The sequence below is a fragment of the Kogia breviceps genome, chromosome 11 (genome assembly GCF_026419965.1).
Source record: "Kogia breviceps isolate mKogBre1 chromosome 11, mKogBre1 haplotype 1, whole genome shotgun sequence".
Taxonomy (NCBI): domain Eukaryota; kingdom Metazoa; phylum Chordata; class Mammalia; order Artiodactyla; family Physeteridae; genus Kogia; species Kogia breviceps.
Genome location: NC_081320.1, coordinates 58,404,504 through 58,431,460, shown reverse-complemented (window position 1 = coordinate 58,431,460; position 26,957 = coordinate 58,404,504). Strand labels below are relative to the sequence as shown.

Below are 26,957 nucleotides of genomic sequence, written 5' to 3'. Positions count from 1 at the left end.
AATCTCTTTATCTTTTATATAATTTCAAATGAGAGGATACCCTCCCAAATTTTAATTATACCAGCTCCTAACAGTTATTAATAAAGCCTAAATTGTCTTGACACTTGAAATATATTTAAATCTAACTTTATGTAATTATGACTCAGCACTGAAATGCTCATTGGATAAATGATATACTATTTAATTCTGTTTTTCAGACAGCATTCCAAGCCTGGAAAAAGTATTCAACATTCAAAACCATGTATTGGGAGAGGACATGTATATTATGCTAAATTCATTCACACAAATGTAAGAACATGCAATGAACCAGTTCCCTACATAGATCCCAAAAACGAGCCAGATGATCAGGTTGGATTGATGTTCATTATTTACAAATATGGATTTAGATTCAGAAGTGTTTTGCAGGATAATTTTGTCACAGACTACTTAAAGGATGTGACAGATCTCAGACTAATATTTTTTATAATCCAATAGTTAAAAGCAGTAAGCTGGAAGTATCTTCACTGATAATTTTGCATACAAACTGTATATATAGGGAAGGAATCCAAATAATTGTTTTTCTAGATCGGGTCAGATTATAGTCACTCAGCAGTGCTTGCGGGTAGGAGGGGTTATTGAAGAAATCTCTAATATTGTATTTGTGACAGATAATATAAAAATTTCCCATGATACTGAGTAATTCAGATACTTTCTATAAAATAGCTACCGTTTATTGAAAGTGTATGAAGTGCTAGGAATGAGCTAAGTGTTTTGTATCAGTTATATCCTTTAATCTGCACAACTTCTAGGAGGTATTATTGGAAATAGTTTAGATGATAGCATGCTCTAATATAGTAAATTAACATACCTGAGATTACATAGTAAGCAAATGTCACAGTCATGTTTCTGATCCAGGACTGTTGGTTTAGACAAATCACACTTTTATTCACTATCATATTAAATATATTCCATTCTTTTTTTTAGAATCAGGTTTGTTGAGGTATAATTTATTGTATTAATTTCCTGTGTTGCTGTTACAAATTACCACAAACTTAAACACTGGCTTAAAGCAACACAAATTTATTCTCAACAGTTCTGAAGCTCAAAAGTACATAATCAATCTCATTGTCTATTGGGAGAGCTGGTTCCTTCAGGAGGCTCTAAGGAAGAATCCATTTCCTTGCCTTTTCCGCCTTCTAGAGGTTGCCTGCCTTGGCTCATGGCCCCTTCTTTGAAGCCAGCAACACACTATCTTCAAATCTTTCACTGACTTCCCTGCCTTCTTCTTCTGAGGACCCTTGTTATTATATTGGGGTCCTCAGAAGAAGAGAATCTGGGATAATCTCTCCTTATTAAGATCCTTAATCACAGCTGCAAAGTCCCTTTTGCCGTGTAAGGTTAGATGTAGTTGTGATTTAACTCAACATTTAAATGGAGATTGCTTTTCGTGAGCTCTCTTTACACTGATAACATCAACTGTTCTTGTCACAAAACAGCACACCATGGCCCTGTGTGTGAATGTGAGAGCTTTTGGGGGCAGAAATTCCTGTAGTCAAATATGCTTTAATATCATGTAGTAAACCCTTACAAGGGCAGTTTTAAGGCTCTTTTGTTTTATAAACAAATAATTATTGAGGATTTAAAAGATATTGATAGAATATGCCTCTGGGGGAAATAAATGTGGTACAGAAATCCAGGTTAGTGAAGTCCTCATAATTCTTGCAAAAGTTAATGAATGACTCTCCTGAGCTCTAGTTCACGGCCAAGTTTAAACCAAACTGTTAACCCATCCTGAACCCCATAAGGAAAAGACGCTGGTTTGAGAAGAGAAATATGAAACATAAAGAAATTTAAAAATAAATCTAATTTTCTCTTGTTCCTACTTTGTAGGTGTCTTGAAAAAAATAAATGTACAGAAGTGTTAGTAGCTGCTCTATCAACAAGACTGGGTGATAGCAGCAGTAGAATCTTTGTTTATTAGTGCTCAAAGCTCCATGAGTCAAAGACCTTAAACAGGTGGTGAAAGTGAGTTTGAAATGAAGTAAGAGGATAGGTAAGAGAGGTTCACAGTGGCTGAACAAGGAGGGCTGAACAAGGAGGTACAAAGACCAAAGATGCATCACAGGACTAAGTGTTCACATTGGGTGTGGAGTGAAGGGAATGGTCATATTTAAACAAAACTAAACCACCCCCTCCAACAACAACAAAAAACCCTTAAATGTACTCATTTCCAAGTACCCAAGGAGTAATAAAGAATGCTCATTTCACATATTTGTGACCTTTGTTCTTTTAATTAAGATGACAGTTTTCTTTTTAAAGGTTAGCTTGGTTTAAAAAAATTAACTGGCTTATAGTAACACTGGCTTTAAAATAAGAGTAAAGAAAATAAAGTTGCCTAAATATTTCAATTGACATATATCTGTTGTCTTATGTATTTTGCTAAGATAATATCTTTAGAATACCAGATTGGTCGGTTTTATTTATTTACAAGATTTTTAAATGAAATAATCAATTATACAGTTCTACATAGGGACATAAAATTGGTGGTGCTACAAGAAGTAAAAAGGAGCTTTAGCTCAGTTATTCCAATGAAAACTAATTTGGTTGTCTTTTTAAATATTAGTAAATACGGATATTTCAAAAAAGATTATACTGGGTCAGTATTTTCCAAAATGTATTTTTTTGGAGCACTAGTCCTTGCCTATGTGCTCAATAAAATAAAGTTCTGAAGTCAGATGTGTTTTGGAAAATCTGTATTTTTATACACCCTTCTCAGAGCTTCACAATTCACATTAGTAGATAAAGGTTCTTGAGAAATCCTGTGGTAAACTTGTTTAACTTGTTTAACTCAGTATTTGTCAAATTTCTTTAACTATGGAAACCTCTTTTATATAACACCTATTAATATGCTGCAGAACCAGTGTTCCACAGAACACAGTGCAGGAATAACTGTTATTGTGAATTGTGATTATGAATTGCTTAAAAAGAGGTATTTTTCAGCATTCTTTCTGGTCCACAACAAAACAGAGAGGAACGTAGATACAGTGTAATTCTAGTGTTTGCTATAAGACAACAAATTTTTAAAGCCACTGAGCTCTACTAAAAAAATATGATCCTCTATATGTGTAAGGTGTTGTCAAAAGTCCACATTTCCCTAGGAATCCATAAAGTATAATTTGATGTCCACAGATCACCACACCACCACAAGCAGCAGCAGCCATCTTGGCCAGGGTGCCATAGAGCTTGGCTCCCCTAGGATTCTCCCTTAGATTCCCAAAGAATGGAAGTAAGTAATGTTTACTGATGCATTTCTGAAGGCAAAGCGCTGACAGAAGTATAACATAGAGAGTGCCTCACGGGGGTTTCCAAATGTGGCTAAGGGGCCCACAGCACAATGGCTCTTAGGCCTTCCAGCAGACGGGGTTATAGGGAGCCTTGTCATCAGGAATCACCAGGCACCTCCCTACCATGGAGCCCCAGTGACGGTCATCCTGTGGCAGGAAAAGAGACAGGCTTTGGGCTGGAAGGGAGGACTTCAGCCTCTCTCTGGGTGCAAAGTTTTGGGAACAACTCTTTCTGTAGGCAGAAGCCCCTCTACAATCTGCAAGATGTGGTCTGACCCCCAAAACCTAGGCAAAGCAATAACATAGAGGACCTTTCCCAGTTTGGTTTATTTAATCGTAAATAATTCCACATGCACCTCTCAATCCAATGTAAGTGATGGTACACAGAGCAGTAAATTTTTATTCTTAGTCTTTCTCTTTGGTGTGAGGTGAAGGAAAAAAATAAGCCTCTGCCTTTACCTTTTGTCTTATAATCTCTCTGAGCAAATGCTTGAATCAAAAAGACACGCACATGTGCCTGGGTACATACACACTCTCTTCCAGGAAGGAACCAGACTTTTCAGGCATAGGGCAGACTATCCAGAAATAGAAAAGATAAACACAACAGTTTTTCAACTGTAGGATTTCATTCTCCTGAAGTGAAGATTCATCCAATTGACAACATTAATCAGAACACTCACCAACTATAAGGGTCTTGAAGTCATCAATCACACTTCAGGAAAAACTGCTCATTATTTCCTTTACACGTATTTGGGAAACCAAAGAGACCATTTTGGTAAAAATTCTAAATTCAAGTCTTCTTGAAAGGTGAATCATCTCTGCTTTAAGGTAGCTTTTGCACTACACTCTTGTTTAAGAAAAAAACTGAAGTCTACCAGACATCGTGGTTCACTTATTCCAGAGTCACTTCTCCAGTAACTTGGATGTTAGCAAAATAAGTTTCAGATCAACAAAAGAAGATATAAAGAGTACACCTTAAAACCTTGTCATAGAGCATTTCTCAGGATATTTACTTAGAGCCTCTTTATTTTTATTTTTGAAATAATTTAAATAAATTTGTGTTTATCTGGCTTTGCCTTCCACAGCAGATTTCCTATAGCAATGTAGCACAGAAATTAGAGGCATGCACAGACAAATGATGGACTGAATTGAGGAGCCTCTGCTACCTGTTAGTGATATACCTTGGGGAAGTTACTTTATCTCCCAGCAGTTTTCTCATCTGTACAGTGGGTGTGTACCCACCTCATAGAATTGTGATGAGAATAAGTGAGAAAAGGCCTAGACCTTGGAGCATAATAAGCACCGTGGTAATCACAGAGTAGGGAAGAGCTGCAAGAAGCAGGCACTCTGACAACAGTAAGATGTGACTATTTTGAGCCAGAGAGTGAGAAGACACCATCTGTGTAGTGATATGTTCTAGAATTCCTAGGATCTACATCAAGTAGACATAATTCACCTTTAAGTCCATTCTGAAAAATGAGGCATTGGCTGATATTTCCTACTCCCCAAAATTCCCCACTTCCTACATTTCTTTGATTTCTGCAAACATTCATTTTTACCCCTGGTTACAGGTTGTCGTTGGCCTAGAAACTGGCCCTCATTTCCAGTTGCAAAGTGAGTTCTGACTCTGTCTTCATCTGTGCAGGGCTTAGTGCTCTCTTTGGTTCATGTCCATCCCATCTTTTTCAGTTTGAAGATAACTTCCCTTAATGAAGAACCTAAAGTTGAATAGCTCTGACTTTCAGCTCTAAGCAGGGTACTCTTCTCCAAATTCTAAGCCTTGCCTTGATTTCTTGCTACAACAGAATTTTTTCCCACAGAACACCCTATTTTTTCTGCTTGGTATATTTCATGAATCTCTTCTAAGCTTCCTGACAGTCTCCTGACAAGGTGACTCCATTAAAGTGTTTCTCCTTTGAATCTGATTTTGTGCACCGCTGGTACACACACCTGTCTCCTTGAAAACTAAGCTCAGTTGAAAGCTAACTGCCTATGTAGCCACACAAGTTTCTTTAGATGCCTCCTTATTTTTATATCAATGTAGCTTCAATTGTATTTTCAGAATTTAACTTATTAGAATCTCATATTTATCCACCTTGAATCATATTTTAAAGTCTCTCACAATGCAATCATAGTTGATCTTTTAAAAGGCTGATCTCTTCCCTTAAAGCCCCAGGTAGGTGTTGGAACATACCCAAGGTTACTTTCATTCTCTAATATCCAAGGACTCTGAGGTGTCAAGTTCCCTTTTCCCAAGGTTCTCTTCTACCCGATCAACCAGATTAAAAAAATTCCTTTTAGTCAGTACTAAGTTGAGTAACAATTCACCTCACTGCTTTCTGAACTTCTAAAAGATCAAACGTGCTAATGAAGAATCTTCATTTCCTGCATACTTAGTTAGGTTTTATTGTCAGAAATTCAGTAACATTGGAGATATTTCTGCTTAGAACAAAGTTTCTCAAACTGAATCATTAGTGAGTTATAAATCAATGTGGACTGCAACCAGCATTATGAGATGAAATAGAAAAGTAATATAATAGAAAAATAGCCAAGTGCACTGCGTGTAGTAAGAATAAGTATTGTTTTGTGAAACCTCTAGTTTTATGTATATGTATGCAGTGGGTGCTCTTGCATGACATGAAATGTATTTCATGGTGTGGGTCATAGACTAAAAACTTTGAAAACCACCATCTTAGATGATAATACATTATTTGTATTGCCATAATGAAAAGTATAGAATCATTTTTACTGTATATATATGCATATGTGTGTACATACGCATATTTATATATGTAAATGGTAGTATAAAACATAGAAACAAAACTATTTTGTTGATTTTTACCATTCTATCTGTTGATAGAAGGTAGTTTAAGAAATTAGCAGCTGTATTTTAGCTAAAATTATATGATAATGCATTTTTAGGTGCCTCTTAGGAAATACAGTCTTTGTGAAAATATATTTAGTCCTAGATTTCAGAACTCTATTTCAGTACTAGAAAATCCAACCACTTGTTGAATCAAATTACTGAGCATCAAACACATGAAAATGAAAATGTCCTACAGTATCCAATTTTGTGTTTCCATTTTTTTTTCCATGAAGGGTGACTGGTGGTCACATGGTAAAGTACTGGAAAATCCCTTCCAACCACCTTATGACACTAAGAGCACCCAGAGGAGTGACTTTAAAAAACCAACATGTCCATTTGTTTCTCCAGTCAAATACAGCAAGTTGCAAAAGCCTTCTTATGGAATAGGTAAGGTTAGCAGTTCTCCACTGTCTCAGGTTACTGCTATCAAATTAAGATGTATTATATGTGCTTGCACCTCCTGGGAAAAATTAGTCCTCTACAGGAGTTGAAAATATACACGCAGCAAGTGCAACCCTTGACAAGCTTGTTCCTTATCCCTTGCTAGTGGATAACTTAGCTCCAAATATGTTTAATACAACATAATAAAAATTGTAATGTTCATTGATAACACCAGCTTCCAAGTCAGAAATTTAGTAGCATTCTGCTCATTATTGCCAGCAAACTTTAAAAATTATAACTGTTAGGCAACACTATAGGGCAGTATTTTTCAAAGTGCGCATTGTGGGGCACTGGTTTTTGTTGTTTTTTTTGAATTTTTGAACTTTATTTAATTTATTTTTTTATACAGCAGGTTCTTATTAGTTCTCTATTTTATACATATTAGTGTATACATGTCAATCCCAATCTCCCAATTCATCCCACCACCACCTCCACCCCCCACCCTGCTTTACCCCCTTGGGGTCCATACGTTTGTTCTCTACATCTGTGTCTCTATTTCTGCCCTGCAAACCAGTTCATCTGTGCCATTTTTCTAGGTTCCACATTTATGTGTTAATATACAGTATTTGTTTTTCTCTTTCTGACTTCACTCTGTATGACAGTCTCTAGATCCATCCACGTCTCTACAAATGACCCAATTTCGTTCCCTTTTATGGCTGAGTAATATTTCATTGTATATATGTACCACATCTTCTTTATCCTTCATCTGTTGATGGGCATTTAGGTTGCTTCCATGACCTGGCTATTGTAAACAGTGCTGCAATGAACATTGGGGTGCATGTGTCTTTTTGAATTATGGTTTTCTCTGGGTATATGCCCAGTAGTGTGATTGCTGGCTCATATAGTAATTCTATTTTAGTTTTTTAAGGAAACTCCATACTGTTTTCCATAGTGGCTGTATAACAGTGCAAGAGTGTTCCCTTTTCTCCACACCCTCTCCAGCATTTGTTGTTTGTAGGTTTTCTGATGAGGGGCACTAGTTTTTATGATGTTTATAGCTACTGCTCAAAAAAACAGGGGAAGTCAAATAAGTTTTGGAAAAACTGAATTTATAAAGTTAAACAGTTTTGTTGTTTTTTTTTTACTACAGAACTCTTAAAACCCTTATTCTAATTATAAGCATAATGAATTTCCAAGAAGAGGAATAAAGAATGCTATGTTTTCCCAATATTGACAACTTTACCTTTTTTCAGATCATCTCACATGACTGGTATCCCACAAAACATAATTTAGGAAATACTGTTCTATACAGTATTCATACATTTTGAGATCTAAAATTTGTTTTACCTGACAATGTCATTATAATAATCTAGGTCTTTCATATTTATTCAAGTTGTATTTGTTTCTTAACCCAGTACTACTCATCTCTACCGCAGGAGTAGAATTTTTAGCAAGTCTTAAAGAAGTGCAGGATCAAGTCCAAACAAAGATGTATTTATTGAATACCCGCTCTGTTTTCACCCCATACAAAAGTTCACGAGATAAACATCAAATTTTCTGAACACAACAGTAGGCAGCGAAGGATTACTTTTAGACGTCAACAGTCCCTCAGTTTTAGCCTTCTGGCCTCTGTGATTGGCCAGTCTAGTTAAGGATACAAAGGGCAGCTAGATTGAAGGTCAGGATATTAGAAAATGGTCATATTTAACATGATTTCCACCTCAAGGGTGGTAGTTAATAGGGAGGGCCAACTATTAGCTAGTCTATAACAATGGCGTCTCTTTTAGAAAGGTAATAACGTTTCCAATTCTGATTCAAGATAGTAGACTGAGCACAAACGTCTATATCCCCTGGCTCCCAAGACTCTATTGAATGATAGCAAAGCAGTCAACCCATAAAGGACCCATAAAGGTGAAAAGAATGGAAGGAAGAGCTTTCTGGATTTTGAGAAGGAATGGAAGACTGTTGATGGATAAAAAAGAGCAAAGAAGCAATAGCCTAGAATATACATACAGAAGGAGATGCAGTGAAGAAGAGCCAATCTGCCTGAAACAAAACAAAACAAAACAAAAGTATCTGAAGGCTCAATCAGCAGCAAAGCATAACAGAAATGGGGGAGGGGAGAATCAGAGGGTTATTTGAAAGTCTGTTTCTTAAATAACTGCTCCAGTCATGAGCACTCTACCCTCTCCCAACATTAAGAATGCTAGGGCTTCCCTGGTGGCGCAGCAGTTGAGAGTCCGCCTGCTGATGCAGGGGACATGGGTTCGTGCCCTGGTCCGGGAAGATCCCACAGCCACCGAGCGGCTGGGCCCGTGAGCCATGGCCGCTGAGCTTGCGTGTCCAGAGCCTGTGCTCTGCAACGGGAGAGGCCACAACAGTGAGAGGCCCGCGTACCGCAAAAAAAATAAAATAAAAAAATAAAAATGCTAGAGCCCATTGTCTCAGCTAGACGTCAGTTACCACACTAGTTAGTTTAGTATTTCAAACTGGTCTCCTATCCTATTCTTAATTTATGAATGGACAACCAAAGATTAGAATTATGCCAAATTATATTGTTTTTAGGTCTGGAGGATAAAATCAAGGAAATATCACAGAGCATAAACCAACAACAACAACAAAACCTTAGAAAATATGAGAGAATAAAAGCAAAATGGAGAATCTGTCTTGGAGGTCCAACTTTTCTGGAGCTCCAGAAAAGAGTAAAAATGAAGGCGAGATAATTATATCCACACATAACATTTATTAAGCATATACTATTTGCCAGGTACTTTATGGAACTTTCTAAATGTTTACTCATTCAATTCTCACACCAACCCTATGGCATATAATAGTATAATAATACTATTAATACTCTCATTTTTCAGATGAGAAAGCAAGCACAGAGTTTAAATAATTTGCCCAAAGCTACACAGCAAATACATAATTGGTGTTTGAACTTAGTCTGACTCTAGTACCTCTAAAAAGAACCAGTACTCTACACAGCCTCTAGAAAAATAATAAGATAGTTTCCCAACATAAAGAAGAGCCATTGAAAGGGTCTACTAAGTGTCTCTAAGTATGAAGGGAAAAAAGATACATACCTATACATCATTATGAAATTGCAAAACAATAATTATAAAGAGAAGATTCCAGAAGTTTCCATTAAAAGAAAACTAAGTCACCACCTAAGGAACAAGTATATGGAATCAAGCAACACGGATGGAAGAGCACGATGGAGTTAATGTCTTCAAAGTTCTCAGGGGAAATCATTTTTAACCTAGAAAAGAGGATTTATTTGACATGTACACTAGAACCTTTTTTTTCCCCTAAGTGGCATTGGGCATTGGACCTAGTGAGAAAGAAATGTAGTCCTAGCACAACATTTGGCTCTTAAGTGAACAAAATTCATGTAATTGTATTGTAAGTGCTATTTAGTAGTTAACTTTTAGCGTCATTCTATAGACACAATATGGAAAATTTAAATATGGTTACAGATCAGAATTATGTTATCAGCTTTAAGAAGAAAAATAAATATACAGTTGACAGAAGATGGGAAGTAGAAGGGAAGAAGGGTGCTAATATCACTATTTAACATACGAGTCCTCAAGAGAGACTACCCAAATAGATGAAACACGGAAAAGAAGATTAAGGCTGAAGTCAAAGGAATTAATACAAGTACCAATTTCTCTCTCCAGCCCTGGCTTCTTTCCTGAGCTTCAAGCCTGCATATCCAACCAACTACTTAACATCTCTTCTTGGATAACTAATTTCCTTTTCAAGCTTAACATGGCTAGAATAGGACATTTCATTTCCCCCATCCAAACCTATCCCCCCATCTCAATTAATGTCATTTCTATTCTCCCAGATGCTCAAGTTTTGATACCTAGAAGTCATTCTAAAACTCCCTACCCTCTACAGCCAATCCATCTTGACAGCTCTATCTCCAAATTCTATCCCAAATTATCTTACCAATGTAGTGAAACCACTACTATCCTGCTTCCTTTCTTCCTCCTCCATAATGTTTTCCACACCATCGTCAGACAGATCTTTTAAAAACATGAATGACATCACTCTTCCCCTTTGGAGGCTTTAGCTACTTCTCACTGTTTGTAGAGTAAATTTCAAATTCTTTGCCATGGCCTACATAGTCCTGTTTGACCTGCCAAATCTACCTAAGTCTCCTATTGCTCCTGATAGCTTGGTATAGGGATTTAGAGAAGGGGCACATAACTCAGACCAAGAAGGTAGAGAATACTCTCTGAAAGTCATGCTTGTTTCAGAACCAATTTATGCCTGTGTACTTGTTACTGTACTTCTATAACTTAATTACACATTATAAATTAAAATCTGAGTAAGAAAAAAAGCAGTTGTTTCTATAAAACATTCAAAGTTGAATACTTTACAAAGACTTGCTAAAAGGTTAATCACTAACTTTAAAAATGCTAATTAAGCATGGGTAAAATAACTATAAAAGAAGAGCTAGAGTGAATTTTTTAAATCTTGAAAGACACTGTACTCATTTTCTTTCAAATGCATCCTTAAGTTTCCATTCTGTGTTAAAGAAATGAAAATGAAAAGGATACATTAGGGGTGTGATTTGTGCAAGAAATACAAAGTGGAATTCCAACCAACGGACAATTCCTCAAAGAAAATGCCTTTGCACTTCAATAAAATTTTGGTGAATGAACTGGTTAAAGGAAAATAAGTAAGGTTTACATAATTTCCTATGATACTTTGCCTTAACTGACTTTTTTGTTAAAAAAGGTCAGGTCTCAGTACTTTCTCATAAGGAGCAGTTGTTTCTTCTCTAGTTCAATAAGGGATGTGGTGGAAGATGAGACAGACAGGCTTTGTTCCAGGATGATCAGGCAGGGCCCAGCCATTTCATAAGGGAACAACCATAATCAGTGTCTGTAGGTCTGTCAATTTTCCCTTAAAGGAATCCTCCAAGCCTCTGCCTGGAGGGGGGACAGAAAATCTGGGAGTCTCTCAAACACTCTTCAGTTTACAGCTTCAACTTGTACCACTTCCCATGCTCCCTGCCTCAGAAGTGTCTGATGCCTCTAATTCCCGAGCCTCACTGGAAGGCTGTGGCATGAATTGGCTTGATTTTCACCCCCCCGCTCCTCCTCCACAAGCCCTTAGCTTCCAGTTTACTGGGCTCTACTCAACTCAATTGCCACTTATCTGTCTGCTTTCCAGCTTCCAAATTTGTTAATATCTTTACTCGCATTTAGTTCTCTTTTTTCCTTAAGGCTTTAAGCCCTTTTAATTTCTTTACTATCATTGTACTATCTTCTTCCTCTCTCTCTGTCTCTGTTCTTTTACTGGTATTTCTCATTGCCAAAATCATTATTATATTCCAGGTCCTACCACTATGCCCAGACTCAACAAATATTTATTCATTAGTTTAATGATGATTACATATTATTCAACAGATTAAAGTCATAATGTAATTTTAACTAATATACACACCACAATATAAACCTGCAATTTATTCATATTTTAGATGGTGTTTGGGTACTACATGAGAATGATATTTAAAAGAAAATATTTTATGTAACATTTAAAAATATGTATATCAACTAGTCTGTGTATGCCAGACTTTTCATGTATATATTTGTGTGTGTACATATATGCATATAGACAGAAAATGTGTATATAAACATGCATTAAGAGCAAAAGTCATTCTGTTCCATCAGCCCACTTAATTACGCCTGGTTTTTGGCATTTCAGCAATGTCATCTTGTACTGATAATGAAAGTGCCCTTTATGTCTTGTACCACCACACAGTTTCCTGGCTGCCATCCATGGTCACTTCAACAAACAACTATGCTCCATCATATCTGAGTCCCTGTAAGAATGAGTGTTCACTTTTGGTTTTATATAATAAAACTTTATAAATTGGAAAAGCTGACCTAATTGGTTAAGGCAGGTGTTTCATACTTAAATAAAACTTTGGCTGTTTATCAATTACTTGATATTTTAACATTCTTTAAAATTGTGAATTCAGATATGGTGCTAAAAATATTTTTCTAAAATAGGTTTTAGTTTGTGTTGCTTCTTTTGCATCAAGGTATAACATAACAATGATTTCTTGCTACAGTTGTATTCAAGAATCTCTTTTTCACTGTATTGTGAAAATCTGTACTGTTATTTTTACATTAATAATCCTTTTATGTAGGATGCAAATAAATACTACTTAGAAGAATGGGGTTTCTAATAGAAAAATAATACTGATGAATGTTTTTTAAGTAGATACAAATGCAAAGTTAAGAAAATTTCTCAAAACAAAAGCTGCTAAATCCACATCAATATGAGGAGCAAGTTGTGTGTTTGAATAAATCCTGGCTTTGTTGATAAAATATAGATGGCTAGATGCCAACTTGTTTGGTGTATCCTTGTTTGGAAAATTCCTATTTTAATTAGAAGTTTCCAAGAAACAGAGAGTGGATTTCAAACATTCTTCATAGACTTTGGCTTACTTTTTGTAAGCCTCATCTAACAAGGCTTCTTGTAAGTAATTATTTTGGGTCCGATTTGAATTCTTAAGTAGAGTAACCACTAAGAACTTGAATATCTTCTTTGATGTTTTCCCACTTAGATGATCTTCACTATTGTGGACTTCTTTAAAAATCACATATATTTGAGTAAATGAACATGGTAGTTATGTCTACTTTTAATAGGTATAATGTCTGGGTAAGGAACTTCTTTCTATAATAGTTTAGATTACCTTTCTTGCCCCTTTATTAGTCCCTATGAAGATTTTTTTTAAGTTATTATTTTCAAGATTCTGGGAGGTTCTAGATCACTATATAAAAGATGATTCATTTTAATTGATTTAATTGACTTCCTTCTGAAGTCTGTTAGTTATCTGCATATCAAGTCAGTCCAACATTTAGTTGCTTAAAACAATAATTTTATTTGCTCATGATTCTGCAGTCTGGGCTGGGCTCAGGTGGGCAGTTCTTTGGCTGTTCTTGCTGGTGGGCACTTGAGTGGCTGAATTTAGTTGGTAGGTCATCTGGGAACTGAACTCAGCTGGGACACTAGAATGATTGGGCCTGTCCTTCTCCGTTTAGTCTCTGCGTGTGGTTTCTCCAGCAGAGTAGATGGAACTGGCATAGTATTGCTTCTGCCTCATCCTATTGGTTGAAGCTAATCACAAGGCCAGTGTACATTCACAAAGGGACTATACAAGGATGCGAATACTGGGAGGCCTGATTCTCTGGGGCCACCAATGTAACAACTTACTTCAATGTCTTTAAATAGTCCTTTCCATGAGAGTTTAGGAATGGCCAACTCTTCACTTTTCTTTGTCTGAAAAGGTCTTTAAATTGCCCTCACTCTTTAATAGATGAAAGTATAGCTGGGTATAGAATTCTAGATTCATAGTTACTTAGCTTTTACACTAGGAAGGTATTATTCCATTGTCATCTGGATTCTATAGTTATGTCAGGTCTGAAAGCAGTCCAGTTGTTAATCCTTTGAAGGTAACTTGTTTCAGTAGAAGATTTTTTATGTTCTATGGGGGTCTTTGCATACAGAAAGAGTTATTTATATTTATTTATAATTAATATTCTAGTTTTAACATTATAAATTTAAAAATATTTCTTTAAGCCCTTAATTTTTAAATATTGTATAATATTAGAGTAGTAAGTTTCACTTGTTCTTTGATGTTTAGTTAACTCAGCTTGAACAAATGAAATACTCCTTAACAATGACTTATTTACAAACATAGTCAATTAAATTCCATTAATATTTTAAACTACATTTGTTGACTGAATTATATTCTGTTTTCCTCTTAACACTTTAAATATCTAACAAGGAAAATGTAGAACTCTGACAATCAAGACTTTCCCAAACAATTAAAAAATTGTTCATTGCAGCTCTATTTACGATAGCCAGGATATGGAAGCAACCTAAGTGTCCATCAACAGATGAATGGATAAAGAAGATGTGGCACATATATACAATGGAATATTACTCAGCCATAAAAAGAAATGAAACTGAGTTACTTGTAATGAGGTAGATAGACCTGGAGTCTGTCATACAGAGTGAAGTAAGTCAGAAGGAGAAAAACAAATACCATATGCTAACACATATATATGGAATCTAAGAAAAAAAAATGTCATGAAGAGATTAGTGGTAGGATGGGAATAAAACACAGACCTACTAGAGCATGGACTTGAGGATATGGGGAGGGGGAAGGGTAAGCTGTGACAAAGTGAGAGAGTGGCAGGGACATATACACACTACCAAATGTAAATTAGATAGCTAGTGGGAAGTTGCCGCATAGCACAGGGAGGTCACCTCTGTGCTTTGTGACCACCTAGAGGGGTGGGATAGGGAGGGTGGGAGGCAGGGTGATGCAAGAAGGAAGAGATATGGGAACATATGTATATGTATAACTGATTCACTTTGTTGTAAAGGAGAAACTAACACACTATTGTAAAACAGTATACTCAAATAAAGATGTTTAAAAAAAAAGAAAAAAGAAATAAAAGGAAATTTGATTTTCCTTAAAAATGTAAAAAAAAAAAGACCTTCCCAAACAATTAAAAAATTCTTGTAATAAGAACTAATAAGACCCTGATACATTAAAAAAAATTTTAAATAGAAATAAAATAAAATTCAAAAATAAAGCAACTTTCCCAAACAATTAAAAAATTCTTGTAAATCTAATAAATTAAACCTATAAATATAGTAAATACAGACGTGTCAAACATTTTAATACTGTTTATAAACTTAATCATATTTCCCTAAAACTGTCAACACTAGAAAACTATTAGATCAAATTTTCTTCTGACATATTATATAACAAATTATAGATTTAATTGTATTTGCTTTATCATCTCTACATTTAATCCCAAACCTTCCCAAAATTAAAAGACTTACTGAATATTTATTTTAGAAGAACTGTGTTGGTTGGTAGAATACTGGTTTTGAATATTAGTAAAGTATTAAAGTATTTGTTTTGAAAAAAAGCATGTGACCAATCTTTGTTACCCTATATGAAAAATATGCAATATACTATTTGTATTAAATCTAGTTTATGGCGAGGTATTTTTGTTATCATTACAGAGGGCTTTTAATGATGATAGAGATTTTGCTCTATGCATTTCTCTCACTAAGACATCAATTTGGTAACTTAAATTCATCATATAAGTTTTCCTTATAGTAGGTGGATACGACCTGTGTTGTCCAAGGATAGGTTCCTGTGTGGGAAATTGCTGGCATTGGATTTTAAGCAGGTAGGAGGCATAAAAGTTTCTAGTTTGGGTCAGATTCTTGTTTGCCCCAACTATTATTGCCATTAAGGGCAGCTGCCCTCTTAAACAATTGCCCTTGATTGTTTTTGACAAATGCCTTTGGGGGAAAGGCTATTTACACTGAGAGGCTGAGTCATTGTCTATAAAGACAAGCCCTAGGAATGGAGTTTCCAAAGAACTACCAGCCAGGTGAAATAACAATTCTTTGAGTTCATGTTTGTGGGAAGTTCCAAAGCCAGTGGTTCTTTCCAGTGGCTGTTAAGCTTCTTGCTGATTTTCACCATAAATTCAGGGCTGTTAGTTTCCAAGGCTTATGACAAGGTGGGGAGAGGGGCATGAAAACTGGGCCAAAGGCCTGCTTTTATTACAGAGATTAAGCCATTTTTCTTGAATAAATGCTTCTCAGATTGTTGCAAGCCTTTGGTTAATTTCCAAAGTTCTGAAAAAGTTGATTTTGATTATTTTTGCCAATGTTCTCATTGCTTTTATGGAGAAGCAGTTTTTTGGGAGGTTTTTACTCTGCCATTCCCACTGATGTCCTATCCCTTTTAGTTTTCATGCTACAAATATTTTTTCCCAACGTACCAGCTCTGTTAACTTTGCTCATGGTGTACAGAAATAAATGTTGATGTAATCAAGTTTATTAAGTTTTCACCTATGGTTTGTGCATTGGGTGTTTATGATGAGTTTTCCTACCCTTAGGTCACAAAAACCTTCTCCTACATTTTCTTCTCTTGGTTTTATCATTTTACCTTCCATAATTATGTATTTAACTCTATAGCCCAAATTTATGTTCAGTATTAAATGGGGAACCTATTCCATTTTTCTCTATGTAGTAAACAAGTTTTCTGGATACCATCTACTAAACAATCTACACTTCCATCATTAACTTGGGGGACCTCCTTAATTGTATGTTAGGGTTCCCTATATGAATAAGTCTGTCTCTGAACTCTCTGTTACATTCCTTAGGTTAATTTTCAGTCCTTGGATCATTACTAAAATGTTTTAATGATATAGATTTTTAGCTTGTCTTAATATCTGATAGGGAAATTCCTCATTCTTTGCTCTTCATTTTCGCAGTTAAGCTCTCTATTTATGGACCTTTATTTTTCCATTTCAACTTTGGAATTTATGACATTTCTCAAAATATCCAGCTGAATTTTGATTGGGTTGTGTTGACATTATAGATTAATTTAGGAAAAACTGTCAACTTTACAGTAACATACTATCCCGTCCTATCTAAGGGAACGGAAAGTCTATTCAGCTCAATTTTTGTCTTTGAGTTAAAAAATTTTCTCTAAACACCCCACTTTCACCAAAGGACAGATCATCCAAAATGAAAATAAATAAGGAAACACAAGCTTTAAATGATACATTACACAAGATGGACTTAATTGATATTTATAGGACATTCCATCCAAAAACAACAGAATACACATTTTTCTCAAGTGCTCATGGAACATTCTCCAGGATAGATCATATATTGGGTCACAAATCTACCCTTGGCAAATTTAAGAAAATTGAAATCATATCAAGTATCTTTTCCGACCACAACGCTATGAGACTAGATATCAATTACAGGAAAAGATCTGTAAAAAATACAAACACATGGAAGCTAAACAATACACTACTTAATAACGAAGAGTTCACTGAAGAAATCAAAGAGGAAATAAAAAAATACTTAGAAACAAATGACAATGGAGACACGACGACCCAAAACCTATGGGATACAGCAAAAGCAGTTCTAAGAGGCAAGTTTATAGCAATACAATCATACCTTAAGAAACAGGAAACATCTCGAATAAACAACCTAACTTTGCACCTGAAGCAATTAGAGAAAGAAGAACAAAAAACCCCCAAATTTAGCAGAAGGAAAGAAATCATAAAGATCAGATCAGAAATAAATGAAAAAGAAATGAAGGAAACAATAGCAAAGATCAATAAAAGTAAAAGCTGGTTCTTTGAGAAGATAAATAAAATTGATAAACCATTAGCTAGACTCATCAAGAAAAAAAGGGAGAAGACTCAAATCAATAGAATTAGAAATGAAAAAGGAGATGTAACAACTGACACTGCAGAAATACAAAAGATTATTAGAGATTACTACAAGCAACTGTATGCCAATAAAATGGACAACCTGGAAGAAATGGACAAATTCTTAGAAATGCACAACCTGCCGAGACTGAACCAGGAAGAAAGAGAAAATGTGAACAGACCAATCACAGGCACTGAAATTGAAACTGTGATTAAAAATGTTCCAACAAACAAAAGCCCAGGACCAGATGGCTTCACAGGCGAATTCTATTAAACATTTAGAGAAGAGCTAACACCTATCCTTCTCAAACTCTTCCAAAAGATAGCAGAGGGAGGAACACTCCCAAACTCATTCTATGAGGCCACCATCACCCTGATACCAAAACCAGACAAAGACGTCACAAAGAAAGAAAACTACAGGCCAATATCACTGATGAACATACATGCAAAAATACTCAACAAAATACTAGCAAACAGAATCCAACCACACATTAAAAGGATCATACATCATGATCAAGTGGGGTTTATTCCACGAATGCAAGGATTCTTCAATATATGCAAATCAATCAACGTGATACACCATATCAACAAACTGAAGGAGAAAAACCATATGATCATCTCAATAGATGCAGAGAAAGCTTTTGACAAAATTCAACAACCATTTATGATAAAAAACCCTGCAGAAAGTAGGCATAAAAAACCCTGCAGAAAGTAGGCATAAAAGCCATATATGACAAACCCACAGCCAGCATTGTTCTCAATGGTGAAAAACTGAAACCATTTCCACTAAGATCAGGAACAAGACAAGGTTGCCCACTCTCACCACTCTTATTCAACATAGTTTTGGAAGTTCTAGCCACAGCAATCAGAGAAAAAAAAGAAATAAAAGGAATCCAAATAGGAAAAGAAGTAAAGCTGCCACTGTTTGCAGATGACATGATACTATACATAGAGAATCCTAAGGATGCTACCAGAAAACTACTAGAGCTAATCAATGAATTTGGTAAAGTTGCAGGATACAAAATTAATGCACAGAAATCTCTGGCATTCTTATACACTAATGATGAAACATCTGAGAGTGAAATTAAGAAAACACTCCCATTTACCATTGCAACAAAAAGAATAAAATATCTAGGAATAAACCTACCTAAGGAGACAAAAGACTTGTATGCAGAAAACTATAAGACACTGATGAAAGAAATTAAAGATGATACAAATAGGTGGAGAAATATACCATGTTCTTGGATTGGAAGAATCAACATTGTGAAAATGACTCTACTACCCAAAGCAATCTACAGATTCAATGCAATCCCTATCAAATTACCACTGGCATTTTTTACAGAACTGGAACAAAAAATTTCACAATTTGTATGGAAACACAAAAGACCCCAAATAGCCAAAGCAATCTTGAGAACGAAAAACGGAGCTGGAGGAATCAGGCTCCCTGACTTCAGACTATACTACATGGCTACAGTAATCAAGACAGTATGGTACTGGCACAAAAACAGAAATATAGATCAATGGAACAGGATAGAAAGCCCAGAGGTAAACCCACACACATATGGTCACCTTATCTTTGATAAAGGAGGGAAGGATATGCAGTGGAGAAAAGACAGCCTCTTCAATAAGTGGTGCTGGGAAAACTGGACAGCTACATGTAAAAGTATGAAATTAGAACACTCCCTAACACCACACACAAAAATAAACTCAAAATGGGTTAAAGACCTAAATGTAAGGCCAGACACTATCAAACTCTTAGAGGAAAACATAGGCAGAATACTCTATGATATAAATCACAGCAAGATCCTTTTTGACCCATCTCCTAGAGAAATGGAAATAAAAACAAAAATAAACAAATGGGACCTAATGAAACTTAAAAGCTTTTGCACAGCAAAGGATAACATAAACAAGACCAAAAGACAACCCTCAGAATGGGAGAAAATATTTGCAAATGAAGCAACTGACAAAGGATTAATCTCCGAAATTTATAAGCAACTCATGCAGCTCAATAACAAAAAAAAAAAACAACCCAATCCAAAAATGGGCAGAAGAACTAAATAGACATTTCTCCAAAGAAGATATACAGATTGCCAACAAACATATGAAAGAATGCTCAACATCATTAATCATTAGAGAAATGCAAATCAAAACTACAATGAGATATCATCTCACACCGGTCAGATTGGCCATCATCAAAAATTCTAGAAACATTAAATGCTGGAGAGGGTGTGGAGAAAAGGGAACACTCTTGCACTGCTGGTGGGAATGTAAATTGATACAGCCACTATGGAGAACAGTATGGAAGTACCTTAAAAAACTACAAATAGAACTACCATACAACCCTGCAATCCCACTACTGGGCATATACCCTGAGAAAACCATAATTCAAAAAGAGTCATGTACCAAAATGTTCATTGCAGCTCTATTTACGATAGCCAGGACATGGAAGCAACCTAAGTGTCCATCAACAGATGAATGGATAAAGAAGATGTGGCACATATATACAATGGAATATTACTCAGCCATAAAAAGAAATGAAACTGAGTTACTTGTAATGAGGTGGATAGACCTGGAGTCTGTCATACAGAGTGAAGTAAGTCAGAAGGAGAAAAACAAATACCATATGCTAAAACATATATATGGAATCTAAGAAAAAAAAATGTCATGAAGAGATTAGTGGTAGGACGGGAATAAAACACAGACCTACCAGAGCATGGACTTGAGGATATGGGGAGGGGGAAGGGTAAGCTGTGACAAAGTGAGAGAGTGGCAGGGACATATATACACTACCAAATGTAAATTAGATAGCTAGTGGGAAGCTGCAGCATAGCACAGGGAGATCACCTCTGTGCTTTGTGACCACCTAGAGGGGTGGGATAGGGAGGGTGGGTGATGCAAGAAGGAAGAGATATGGGAACATATGTATATGTATAACTGATTCACTTCGTTGTAAAGGAGAAACTAACACTATTGTAAAACAGTTATACTCCAATAAAGATGTTAAAAAAATTTTTTCTCTATAGAGGTCTTGTGAAGTCTTACTTTCTAGAAACTTTATACTGTATAGTTTTATTCCTACAGGGACTGTATCTTATTTTTCCTTTTGTTTTGTAGTAGGTTATTTTTATTATAGCAAAATGCTTTTGATTTTTGTACACTTATCTGCTTGCCTTGCTACACCCTTATTGTCATTATTGATTCTAGTGGTTTTTCTATTCAGGTAATTATATTACATATAAATAATGACAGTTTTTTCTTTTCCTTTGTAATCATTATACTACTTTTTTCATTTTCTATAATATTCACCAGAATCTCACCAGAATTTAATATGTTAAACAGTAGAATTTTAGTTTTGAGTTATTATAGGTGTAATACTTATTTTTCTGTTCTTTAGTCATTGTCTTTTTAAGGAGGCAAAACGTTATGTTGTTTTCTTCCATATACCTTAGGCGCCCTCCTTGATTTATTTCTATTCTTATTTGAGTTCTTCCTCTAGAAATTTTTTGAAGTGGTCTGTTTATGGGGAAATATTCTGAGGCATTCTTTGCCTCCCAATATTTTTAAATTTTGGCTTCATGGTTAAATGACAGTTTGGTTGGATATTAAAATTCCAGGCTTAAAGTTTTTTCCCTTTATTTTAAAAATATTAATAAATTATTATGTGTCCAATGTTGTCAAATTTGATATAAATCTGCTTCTTACTCCTTTGTAGGTAATCTACCTCTCCTCTTTGAAATATTTAGAATTTTTTCTGTCTCAGATGGTCTTAAATTTCTCTATAAAGTGTCTTACATGTGAGTTATTTCTTATCTACCATGCAGGACTGGGAGGAGAGTGAGCCAAGTGAGAGGTCTAGGGTGCAAAATGTAAGGAGGCACTCACTCCCAGGATCATGCAAGTGCCTCCTTACATTTTGCATCCCATAAGCCTCACTTGCCTCATCTTACTCCTGGCCTTGCTACCTGTTCGGTAATCTGTGAGCCCTTTCAATCTGAGGTCTTTGGGCTTTCTTTAATTCTTATGTATTTATCATCCTTGTTTCTTTAAACATTTCCTTTTCTCTGTTTCTTCTTCTAGGTTTCCTGAATTCTACTGTTGTTATTTCTACAATCAATGTCTCTTAGCTTTTCTATTTTTATTTCTTTATCCTTTCCAGATTCCTTCTGGGAGAGCTTTTCAGTCTGACTTTCTAGTTCATAAATCTTATTTTTATCTCATCATTTCTACTTCAACTATTATATATATATATATTTTGTGTGTGTGTGTGTGTGTGTGTGTGTGTGTGTGTGTGTGTGTGTGGTATGCGGGCCTCTCACTGTTGTGGCCTCTCCTGTTGCAGAGCACAGGCTCTGGATGTGCAGGCTCAGTGGCCATGGCTCACAGGCCTAGCCGCTCCGCGGCATGTGGGATCTTCCCGGAATGGGGCACGAACCCGTATCCCCTGCATTGGCAGGCAGACTCTCAAGCACTGTGCCACCAGGGAAGCCCTCAACTATTATATTTTTATTTCTAATATTTTACATGATTCTTTTTTATGACCTCTTATTATATTAAGAATACCTTCTGTACCTGTGAGTATATTTGTTATGCTTATTTTATTCTTGGTACATAAGTTCTAATAATTCTGCTTCACAGAGTATGTTTTAAATCTTATTGTCTTTCTTTTACAGTGTCTCTCTAGTTTATCTTAGGTCATAATCCCCAAGGGGAATTATCAGCCCTGTGTCAGCAAAGGCTAAAGACCAGGGTCTGGCTTGTGTACCTCTCAATGAATTTAAGGAAAGAAGATGAAGGTCAGGCTGGAGGGGGTCAGGCCTGACAAAACCAGTTTTGACCATCTCCATTTGTTGTCCCTATTTGAGACCAATCCTCTATTCAGGGCTCCACTCCTTTCCCCTTTAAACTCCTAAAAAGAGGCATCAGGAGAGAAGTCAATCTCTTGATGTTTTTAATCCACCAGCACTGACAGTTGCTCTGGGAGTGCTGGAGAAGGAAATGCCCAAGGGGCTGCATGCATCCATTTTCATCAGCTCCTTACCCTGGAGGGATTTCTGTGCTGCTCCAATGTTACTAAGTTGACAACACATGGCTAGACTGTTGCTGCCAGTTTCTGCCGCCCTGAGGCAAACAGTGATCTTCCCAAAGCAATGTGGGAGAAAGTCAAGAGCAGATTTTAAAAGCTCTCCCAACCTATTCTCTACTGTCTACATCTGATCTCCCTACCCTCCAGCCCAAGCTGCCACCAACCCTTCATAGCAGTTTACTAAACCCTTTGGTTTTCTCCCAGCATTTTGATAGTTCATCACATTCATGCTTCTCCTCTTCCATCGTTTCCCTGTTGTCAGGAGGCAAAAGAGCCTGCCCCTTGACTAACTTAGAAGTTCCTTTCTAATTTGACCCAGCATTCTAGAGACTTTATAAACATTGTCTTTAATCCTCACAGCTCTGAAAGCAAATTATCATTATCCCCATTTTAGAGAGAAGATATTGAATCTCAGTGAAGTTAAGTGACCTGTCCAAAGTGACACAACTAGGAAACACAGTAGAGCTGGAATCTGAAAGCATGTCTATCTTATCCCAAAGCCCATGCTTTGGATACTCCATTAACCCCACCTGATTAATGCCTAAATTTAGACCTGCTTCATTTTATTCAAAGAGTTATCAGACTATGTTCCTGGAAACACTAACATTCTGTGAGCCAGACCATGGCGTTCACCCCAAAACTGATAGTCTTTAACGATTTGGTGGAAAAAATATAACTTATGCTTAGAATTTCTCAATGTAATAGTTGTCCACAAATTTATGTTAAATCTTTGGCACCTGCTCTCTTTTGTGTGCTAGCAAATCCTAAAAGAAAGGTAATGATTAAGTAGAAAATGAGTTTTGAGTATCTGATCTCAATTAGAAATCAAGGAAATGTTATCAATTAGCATTTTTCCCTGCTAGCTAGAAAAGATTGCCATCTCACATTATGTAATATATAAATATTGGAATAATTATCATTCTAGCTAGTAAAATTGGTTCAATGTCTGAATATTGAATTAAATTCATGAATGCTTAATAAATGTGAATTTACTAACATATTTTTCCTTCTTATGTATCCTTCCTAATTTTAAAGTCATGGTTTTTCATATTTAAATTTTATTTTTTGGGCTTCCCTGGTGGCGCAGTGGTTGAGAATCCGCCTGCCGATGCAGGGGATACGGGTTCGTGCCCCGGTCCGGGAAGATCCCACATGCCGCGGAGCGGCTGGGCCCGTGAGCCATGGCCGCTGAGCCTGCGCGTCCGGAGCCTGTGCCCCGCAACGGGAGAGGCCACAACAGTGAGAGGCCCGCGTACCACAAAAAAAAATAAATAAATAAAATAAATAAAAAATAAAAAAATAAATTTTATTTTTTAACAGTTAATACGGGCATACTGTACAAAATTCAAATGGTACAATAGGGAAAAAAGTGAAAGTGAATCCACCCTTCTCCACCTCTGTCCTCCAGCTAGCTAATTCTCTCCCCCTGCAACAACCACTGTTACCAGTTTCTTGTTATGACTCCATAGATATGGTAGGTGTACATATTATCTTAAGTATATATTTTTCTATAAAAGGGAGAAATTTTTAATTTTTTCCTTGACAGAATTTTATGTCACTAAACTGGGTGTTACTCTGACTCCTTACATAACGTTATGTGCTAAAAGCAAAACTAAAGTGAGTTTTTTAAATTATTAAAAATTTTAAACATAGAGAAACCAATATAATGAACCCCTATATAGCTATTACACAGATTGAAAGATTATTTTAAAGTGATTTTTAAAGAATTTAATACTCTCACAAACTTTCAGAGCCTTTGTCAATGGGAAATGAAAAGAATTGTGTGTTCAACTCTAAGTGCAGCAGCCCTGGAATCTTCCAGTTCATTTGTCAGTGCTAGCAGGGAGCAACTTATGCATAAATTTCTCAACGCCTTTTCAGTAGTAAAAATAAGTTGACAAATAAATTGTACGTATGCTTTTCCTAACACTTTGGTTGGTATATGTGCAAGAAGCAGATCTAACAGTTGATTTTTAAAAGCCATTATTACATTATTATTAGTTTTTTAAATTACTAGCAATTCCACATGTGGGACTAATTTGGTTGTTTTGATTTGGTTCTTTTCATGGAGAAAGAATGATGAATCTACTATAGTATTATTTAGATGTGTTTAGGTAACCTTTCATACTTAAAAGAATTTAGTTTCATTAACATTTCTGGTAAAGCAAAAATATTATAAATACTGATTACATTTCCATATACAAATCTTTTATCCTGACTTCACAAAATCTCTTTTTTTCCTCTTAGTTCCACTTGCCTCTCCTGATGCATCAGCAGAACTCCGAAAGAATTTTATAGAACGCATCTCTTTTTCACATCAGTATGATGCCAGGAAAACACCCAATGAGCCCATCTGGGGAAAGGTGAGTCAGTATTTAGAATCAATTACTTAATACTTTATGATGGGATAGATTTATGGTAGAACTCTAAGCCTTTCAAGTCATAATCGTATTTCTCAAGTTGATTTAAACAAACTAACATGGTTATTAGGAGGATAAAATCTTAACCACATGTCATAGTCAAAACTAAAGAATGATGTCATAATTTTGGATCAGTCTTTGGAATTTGGTTCAAATTATTAAAATCATTCATTTAAGGTAGTATCAAAGCAACTTGCTAAATTTTTTGATATGCTTATGTATGTGTGTGGCAGGGAGATGCATATAAGTTTTATAAATTGAACAGTAATGTAATAGTCAATTGCTGGATTTTTTCCCAACTACAGATGTTTGTTTTCATATTTCACCATAGCTAACAATAATAATATTTCACAACAACTATTAGTTGTTAGAAGTAATAGATGTTTATGATGCAATCATAAATCCTTAGGTCTATGAACTGCAGTTTCTATCATATCCATAGCAACCTGCAGAGCAAGAAATGAAATTGGATATGAATAGTCTCATACAATTCAAATGACAGAAAAATTGAGAATGGGAGATAATGAGATGCCACTCCTTTGACTTCCTGTTTTTCCCTTCCTGTTCATTTTCTGGTGCACCCTTGTTCATAATTTGTTTAAATGGTTCACCAATAATTATTATGCTTCCGTCTTCAGTTTTGAACTAAGGTGACAGCCAATGAAGAGGCAGAGAAATAAGTGCCTGCTTCAATCAGGACTTGAGTTAATACATGAACTCAGGTCACAGCTGCATCTTCCAGCAACTTGTGTGCCCTGGTTAACATCAACTTTGTTTTCCTTTCCAGCGACATGGAGTTTTTGTGCAGACAGAGATAAAACCAGGGAGTAGGCCAACAGTTCCTAAGAGAACAGAGGTATTACTGAATGCTCCAGGGTCATGCTCATCAGAGCAGTCCAAAAAAACAGAGAAAGGAAACTCAGCGGAAAGCAAAATGATCTCACCCGGTCTCTGCCGACAAAATTCCCAGGAGTTGTTAGAGACTAAAACTCACTTATCAGAAACAGACGTCAGAGAGGCAGCCAACACATGTCCCAGAAGTCTTGAGAGAAGGGAGAAGATTGCAGACATCTTTCAAATAACTGCAGTAAATGCTCTTCTCACCAGGCATCATTCTTTAAGTGCACCAATAAAAAGTCAGGATAAATCAGGATAAACTACCTTCTTCAAATAAAAACATAGTCCTTAGAATGTAGATGATTTCAGAATCATCATACAGGCCCTCACATTTGTTTTTTCTATTGTCAATAACCTCAAAAATGACAATTTACATAAATGGGAAAATGAATAAAGATAATAAAATACACCAAAAATGTAAGTGTGTCTCCAATGAGTGATGGATATGAGACATATTTCTATGTTAGACTGTTGCTAGCCATGGCTCTAGAATCAAACTGGGGCTGGAATTTTGGCTTCACCACATATAGGCTGTGTGACTTTAGGTAAATTACTTAACCTTTCTCGAGTTCAGTTTCCTCATCTGTAAAATTAGGATAATAGTAACTTCATAAGGATATTGAGCATGAGATAATACACAATGATCAGTGATCAATGTACTCACATTATCACTATTACTATAATTGAAATTTCAATTTA

General features: G+C 35.8%; 1 protein-coding gene across 3 annotated transcripts in view; it reads left to right on the top strand.

Annotated features, from left to right (window-relative positions):
- C11H2orf73 (chromosome 11 C2orf73 homolog) overlaps positions 1-26,579 on the top strand; it is a 30,507-nt gene extending 3,928 nt beyond the window's left edge. For 2 of the 3 annotated variants that reach the window (XM_067007600.1, XM_067007602.1), the window contains exons 2-3: positions 25,189-25,304; positions 26,149-26,579. In XM_067007600.1, coding sequence (XP_066863701.1) covers positions 25,189-25,304; positions 26,149-26,517 — 485 coding nt within the window. In that variant the 3' untranslated portion in view covers positions 26,518-26,579. Of the gene's footprint in view, positions 1-197; positions 349-6,422; positions 6,577-25,188; positions 25,305-26,148 lie in introns of all 3 variants that reach the window. The other variant, XM_067007599.1, reaches the window with a different exon arrangement.
- Positions 26,580-26,957: the final 378 nt, after the last annotated feature.